At 37.9% G+C, this 8,103-nt stretch overlaps 1 protein-coding gene across 2 annotated transcripts in view; it reads right to left on the reverse strand.

The window, feature by feature from the left end:
• paplna (papilin a, proteoglycan-like sulfated glycoprotein) overlaps positions 1–5,576 on the reverse strand; it is a 30,573-nt gene extending 24,997 nt beyond the window's left edge. For both annotated transcript variants that reach the window (XM_060879271.1, XM_060879270.1), the window contains exons 1-4: positions 5,441–5,576; positions 906–960; positions 758–821; positions 301–404 (exon numbers count right to left, since the gene is read on the reverse strand). In XM_060879271.1, the coding sequence (XP_060735254.1) occupies positions 301–404; positions 758–817 (164 nt within the window). In that variant the 5' untranslated portion in view covers positions 818–821; positions 906–960; positions 5,441–5,576. The remainder of the gene's footprint in view (positions 1–300; positions 405–757; positions 822–905; positions 961–5,440) is intronic.
• Between the last annotated feature and the right edge of the window lie 2,527 nt (positions 5,577–8,103).

The raw sequence follows: 8,103 nt of genomic DNA on the forward strand, positions 1-8,103 counted from the left end.
GATTTGATGATTAAGGATTTTTTTGTTGTTTTGAAAGCATGCATGAACAGACAGACTAAAACTAAAAATCTCACGTCTGGCTGCTTTACACTATACACTTATATTTCAAGTCAGCTTGGCTGAAGTGTGCACGTTTCTCAACAACAACAAAAACTGTAATGTGTTTAAAAAAATCTGTCCTTCAAAACAAATCTGTGCCTGAGGCTGCACTGACACACCCAGGGATCTCTCACTGACACACAAACAGACACTTACAGACACGATGCTGCCAAATTATGTGCAAGCGAGCTGTCTGCTTACCGCTGACTCACACACTGTCTCGTCCTCACCGTTACACCGATGCCGCACGAGCGGCTGCACTCTCCATAATGTCCCCAATCGGCCCAGTAATCGCCACTTGGCACCTACACCGCAGTCACATTAGGGTTAATTGGTGCGTTATGATCAAACGCTTGCATGCAAAATGCATTCATTTTCCACATCCACAGCATATGTAGTAATATCACAGTTGTCACAGATTATATTTACAAGTATAATTCATTTAAAAAGGGGATATAAATGTGAATCACATGGCTACAAGCTTACACACAAGCCAGAACGCAAGATGAAATTATGTGAGTACAAGATTAATGGCATGTTATATCCGATGCCAGAACATTTGGAATATACTTATAAAGGCAAATTACATTGGAAACTTCTACTATGAGTCACACTAGTTTATCATTTCTGATATGTCACTAACAATGTCAGCACTCACCATAAGCACTGGAGCCAAAAGTATCTGCATGAATGCCACGGCCAACAGCAGCTTCATCATTTTACTACAGAAGACAGAGAATGAATGTCATGTTTCCAACATGAACATAGATGACAAAATCTAAATGTCTACATGAAAATCCAAGTACCTTTTTTACTTGTTTTTTTCCCCACGGCTGGTTAATTTGCCATCTACCCAAAATCCTGCAACAAATAAAAAGCAAAAATTAGCAACCTTTTGTCTTGCAAGGGTTTTACACTCATATTTTCAATCAGTTTTAATGCAATTTTATTTCCATACAGCATTTAACACTGGGCGATGTCACATTACATGTAGAATTTGTGGGCTTTGGGCTCTAAAACAGAGCAGGTGATGTCATGTGGACCAAGAAGTGCACCGTGGTACTGAACCCAAGACTGCCTTGTAGGAGGTGATGTGAGTTCGGTTGCACTGGAACTCAGTCACAATTTAGCCAGTGATGAATTTATTACTTTCCAAAACACACACGTACCATGAGTGGCAGTATTGATGTGGGACACAAAAGAGGTGAGATTCCCTTTTTAGATATGTGGAGAAAGAATATGCAAGAGCACTTAAACACAGCTAAAAAAAAAATGCAGACGTTTTGCATTGTTAAGCACAAAATTGAAGTAGTCTAGGTTTAACAGCACCGGTGAGTAATGTTTTAAAGTAAAATGTTTCATCAGCAAATAGTTAGAGACGAGTTGTGTAAAACAAGCAGCTCCGTTGATGTAAACAGATGCAAGTGTCCTTCAATGTGCTGCAAATAATAGCACAAAAAATCTGTTTAAAAAGTGCATAGAAATAAAAAAACAAGGCAAGTCACGCTGTGATTTCTCCAAGCCTGTTTTGATGATATAAAATGAACAAACATGCACCAGAGTTTGATAGAATCAAGTGAATCTGAAACCAGACCAGTATTGTTGTGGTGCTAGGAACAATCACACCAGGATTCAGACCACAAACGTGCCGAGTGTGAAAATCTCCTTAGATCCTTAATGAACAAGCCATAAATAATGGCAAAAGAAAAAATTCCTGCAGCAGGTTCAGCATGAATAGATTTCAGTAGTCCTCACCAAGTGTTAGTCTGGATAATCAGTGGGATTGTAGCAAGATTCTGATGCCTGTGGTGCTGGTGGTGATATGCTTGCTATATGTATAACATGAATCTTTGGCTCCATGGAATCATTGGCTCCATGGAAAGCACTACATAACTGAGATTTTTACATTCAACACACTCTTTTTCCTTCCGTAGCCCCATAGTTTAACCACCACATGCAAACACACATGTACAACACACTTCTATTTTGATTAAAGACAGGCGAGAAATTAAATAAAATAACATTAAGTACAAGAACAGCTTTAATGCATTTTGATATCACTTCTGTTGCGTCTCAGGGATCTGCACTGTGGGTGTTTGGGGGAATCGCTCCAAGATCTCCCGAAGATGTAGAACTGGTGAATGTGAACATCAGAGCATATGCATGATTTCCATTCTTTTCTTAGCTATCATCACATCTAAGGAGTCCTCATGCCCTGTGGATGGGGGTGGGGTCATTGTAGAAGAGACCACTCCCATCAGAACAGAAAAAGATGATCAGTCACAGTGACTTTGTATTGTATTGACTGGACACAAAGGATGCTAGTAAAAGGCCTCCCGTCGGACAACAATGCTACAGGGTTTCCATTTATTCTGACCAGAGCAGCTATAAACAGCCACTGTGACACTGGATACTCCTTCCAAAAAAAAATGCTAAATAAACACTTCCTCTCAGAAACAACTTAAATATATTGACACATTTTTGTTGTTCATGTGGAGCATCCCACCTTACAGGACCCTTTGTTACTTGTTACTATATATAAGCAAGAGCACTTTAATTCAAACATGTCTTTTGTATAAAAAAAAAAGAAGTGAAAAATTTACCATAAAGATTAAGTATGAGTTCGAGTTTTAAGTTCGAGTAGCTATTAAGTATTATAAAGTTGAAATGGCTTTTGTTACTCGGGCAGATTGAGAACTGGTTTGTTTTTGCAGGATGCTATTAAGGTGACACACCCCTGTAATAGAGGAGAACGGCGCCTGATTTGCACTTTAGAAAGCAAATTCTTGTACCAAAAGGAAACTGCGATTGGCAAAGCATTAGACATGGCTGGAAGGCACTAGATTAACCAGGCTGATAATTGCACCCACTTGTTATCAAATTTCTTACACCACCATAACTCGACTCTAAGGACACTTTTATACATAGCAGTGAAAACAGCCATCGATTCAAGCACTAGCATGGTATAGCTGATTGGACACGAATCTGAGAAAAGACTAAAATACTAAAACACAGCCAAAGAATACACATATTCAGGAAAAAAAAAGGCAAAGCTTCTAAGAGACAACTTGGGGAGGTACCCAAGCTGCTGCTGCCAGTGTGTGCATGCAGATGCCTGTCAGCTTTCTTCTAAAGGTGTACTGGCAGTCATTAATATCAGGGCCTCGGAGATATGTTGTTTGGTATTCAGAAACTGTGCATTATGAATATAGCTACTACTAAATTTGTAAATCTACTCTTGCAGTTAGATCCCGAGTGCATAGTTCCAGAGCTGGAAGCAATCATACTTGGCACACAGTCTGCTTTTTGTCAAATAATATCTTAGCTCTGAGCATCAGGTTGTGTGGGAATACAAGAATTAATTCTGAAAGCTCACAACTTTAAGAAAAGGAAGTGTCCACACACCGCTGTTCACTTGATATCTTATGGAACATGCAGTTCTCTGTGTTTTCTGGAATTCCAGACAGCGCTCCCACCCACTAAACACCCAAACACAAAGCAACCAGAGCAGTCGATAGTGAAAACACACCATTATGTAGCACTACGGCTGGAGTAGAGGATGAGTGAAAAAGTTTTTAGACCCTTACTACCAAAAAACTAAACAAGGAAATGTTATCCTCCATTTCCTCTGTGATTTCATAGAAATAATTTTCAGAGAATCCTCTCTTATATGATACGTATTTGTGTATATATTATACGTTATATGTTATATTTATCTATATATTATACTGCATGGTAAGGCACTAACAGTGGAATTAATATAAATATAACTAATATATCGGCAGGGGACACGGTGGCTTAGTGGTTAGCACGTTCGCCTCACACCTCCAGGGTCGGGGTTCGATTCTCGCCTCCGCCTTGTGTGTGTGGAGTTTGCATGTTCTCCCTGTGCCTCGGGGGTTTCCTCCGGGTACTCCGGTTTCCTCCCCCGGTCCAAAGACATGCATGGTAGGTTGATTGGCATCTCTGGAAAATTGTCCGTAGTGTGTGATGCGTGAGTGAATGAGTGTGTGTGTGCCCTGCGATGGGTTGGCGCTCCGTCCAGGGTGTATCCTGCCTTGATGCCCGATGACGCCTGAGATAGGCACAGGCTCCCCGTGACCTCAATGTTTCTTTACATCTTTGTTCAAGTCTTTTCTGCATTTCAATTATAACTGCTGGATGTCAAGGTCATTCTTGTATTGTTTTACTAACTATGAAGCTTTACTCAAAAGGTAATACCTTTTCAAAGCCATTCAAATATTGAATTCTTTCATATTAAAGATACAAAACAAGGAAAAGTACTGAGAGTACTGGGGAACTTTTGTAAATGTGCATCCACAACATCTGGACAAAAGAAATTTCAACAAAGTGGTGAGAAATTAAATCCTTACACTCAGAACAATGTACTCTACTAAAGTGAATGTCAAAAATATATCAATTGTGTTGCAGTGGTGAAAATCACAACTCATTTTGATCTCAGTTTGTCATAGTCGTTATCATAGTAATTTATTTCTGTGTTTTGTAATCGGGTTTTTATCTATAATTGTAACCTTGTTTGACTGGTCATTTGTATCAAATGGGTTTAATCCAAACCTTAATAAGTCCAAAACAATGCTAACTCTTAATATGTTCTGCAAGTGGACAGTTTATGGAATAAAATGCAGTATGGCTCCAGTTGATATTCTGTATATAATTGTACACATTTTAATATTGAGCCTGATATAAAAAAAATTATATATATATATATATATATATATATATATATATATATATATATATATATATATATATATTTTAATAAACACATTTCTATATAAGATATTATAATTTTTTTTACATTTAAATGAAAAAAGTAGCTCACTTTATATATTTTTTAAATGTGAAAAAAGTATATGTATACTTTTTATATATTATAAACACATTTCTATATAAAATATTAGAAAATATTTTTTAATATTTAAAGGGAAAAAAGTAGCTCACTTTATTTCTTTTAAATGTAAAAAAATATTTTATAAACACAATTCTATATAAAATATTATAAAACATTATTTGTTTTTTACATTTAAAGAAAAAAAAGTGTGCTACTTTTTTTCTAGCAAAAAACAAAAAAAAAGTAAACCTTGTTTGCTGAAATCTACTTATTTTGTGTCATTTAATTGGCTTTACACCTACCAGCAGTGGGTTAAAATATACTTCAGTTACAAACAGCACATATAGAAGGTCAACAGAATAACAGATTCACTTACAGCTTGGCTTTAGTTTGTTTCCTCCGTCATTGAGACAGAAGACACCGCTTTTGTTTGCTCCACAGAAAGCGTAGTGAAAGTTAAAAAAAAGCGCATTAAGCGGTCAGACATACCCTTAGTGAAGTAAATCAGCTTCAGCTCTCAGAGACTCTTTAACTCCAGGCCATAAAGGACTAATTGTAGTCGGACTAATTTCACTACTTCAGCACGTCCAACTGACAGAAGTCGGTGCGCGCGCGTTTGTGTGTGCGCGCGCGCGTGTGTGCGTGTTTGCCTGAACCGGTGGGATGAAGATAAAGCGGTGTTACTCCATACAGATAAAAGGGGCGGGGCTTTAGGGGGAAAAGGCATGGGCTCAATCCCAAAATGGCTCCCCTTTTGTACAAATAGTGAGCAGTATAATATGTAGAAAGCCTTATTTCATATCGCACATTAAGGAGGAAGTGTTTGGGATGATGGGGTATTATTCAGGGTGTAATTTCCCAGTAAAAAGTAGCCTTGAATTTGATATTTTCTGTTAGAAGGGAATGTGTGTGTGATACAATTCATTACTGTCAACCATATACATATATTTGTTTTGTATTTATTTATTATTATAATGTAATACAGGGTGGTTTAGTGACAAACATGTTATAGCCTTTGGGGTTGGTGGTTTGAGAGAGAGAGAGAGAGAGTGTGTGTGTGTGTGTGTGCGCGTCTAGTGGCTAAGGTGTTGGGCTACCAATCGGAAGGTTGTGAGTTCAATCCCAGGTCCGCTGCCGCTGTTGGGTTCCTGAGCAAGGCCCTTAACCCTCAATTGCTCGGTTGTCTAAACATGAGATAATGTAAGTTGCTCTGGACAAGGGCGTCTGCCAAATGCTGAAAATGTAAATGTGTGTGTGGAGTTTGCATGTGTTTGAAGGGTCCCCACTAAGTCCCTTCAGTCCAAAGACAAATATTGTAGGTTGATTATCATTTCTATGTTGTCCATAGTGTGTGAAAGAGAGTGAGGGTTTGTGTGATTGTACCCTGAGATGGGATAGCACCAATAATTTATACTCACACTATCCCGGCGAATCAGTATCGATGTATTCAGGTATTGATAGACTTTTGTATGTCATTCTGGATAAGGGCATCTGCCAAATGTAAATACAAATGTATCAGAAAATATTTTAACTACAACTAACATCGAATGAATTTTTAATTATCCAAAAACAATCCAAAAATGTATTGTATGTATGTACTGTATGTAGACTATATGGCCAAATGTTTTTTGCAGACCTGGCCATCACACCCATATGTGCTTGTTGAACATCTCGTTCCAAATTTAGTTTCCTACTGTTGTTACAATAATCTCTACTCTTCTGGGAAGGATTTCCACTAGATTTTAGAGTACATTGTGGTGATTTGTGTTCACTTAGTCATAAGAGTATTCTTGAGATCAGGCACAGATGTTGGGGAAAGTGTATAACAGACAGAATTTTTTCTATAATAATATCTTAATTCCATGCCAAACACACAATACATCACGATAGATTTCTTTAAATTGCTATGTAAAATACCACAATCATACATCGGAATTAGAGCTTTTTGATTCATTATTCTGATGATTAATTAGAACTAATGCAGCCACAAGATCTCAGTTAGCACCAGTGAAAAATGAGTCACGCTTTATAAACTGGCGGCTAATTAGAGCCAATTACACAGATACACCGACTAAATCACTTTTACCAACACACATCCTACCAAAAGAGAATTTGAAATATTATTGCATAATTTCATTAAATAATTATTTTACATCAGACATGTAATAAGATGAGATAACCTTAACATGTAAACTTGCATACATATGTATTCACATGGGCATGTAGTAGCCTAGTGGTTAAGGTGTTGTGCTACCATTTGGAAGGTTGTGAGTTCAGTCCCAGGTCCACCAAGCTGCCACTGTTGGGCCCCTGAGAAAGGCCTTTAACCCTCAATTGCTCAGCTGTATTAAAAAAAAAGAGATAATGTAAGTTGCTCTGGATAAGGGCATCTGCCAAATGCTATAAATGCAGATTTTTTTCAAGAGGAAGCCACCAAAGCCACGACGGAGACTCCGGAAAGGAAAATATTACCATCACGTTTCCAAAAGTGGCTCCCTGCTTTAACAAATACAGCTGCTTTTAGGAGAGTTAGCGGTAAGAAAAAATATACGTTTGTAGTGGCATTATGCCACTTGAGGTTAAGTCATACCAGCAGCATGTGTGCTGTGCTCTAGCAGGCCTGAGGACTGAAAGGTGGATCTGTTTTTTTCTTCTGGGAGAGTCTCATTTCTATGTGCCTATAAAACATATCACAAGTCTGATGAAAAGGAAAGCAGGATGAGGTTTTCTTGTCCCTAGAGTTGAGATTCCAATAACTTGCTTGCATGAAAGGATCAGAGTGCACATATGATTCCTGGTTTTTATGTATTACATATGTAGAGGTCACTCAAAAGGTCAATGAAAAGAAATGATAGATACTGCTCTGCTTGTGGATGTATGAGTTTGGCTAACATGAATGAGATCTGGCAATCATTGTTGCCTTTGCTCATTTCATGCTGGCCATTTTAAATCTGATTAGTTAATCCTCTTTGAATTACGCTTGCAGACTTCATACTATGTGCACTTGCACAAGTCTTGCACATGGGCAACAGGTGTGAACTACCACAGATAATTACTTCATCTGGTCTAGAGCTAAATATAAAAAGGTATAAAGTGGGAAAATGACAGAAGGCCACATGCCACATATAAATTGTCAGTAAAAATTTTGGTTC

The sequence above is a fragment of the Tachysurus vachellii genome, chromosome 10 (assembly GCF_030014155.1).
Source record: "Tachysurus vachellii isolate PV-2020 chromosome 10, HZAU_Pvac_v1, whole genome shotgun sequence".
Taxonomy (NCBI): Eukaryota; Metazoa; Chordata; class Actinopteri; order Siluriformes; family Bagridae; genus Tachysurus; species Tachysurus vachellii.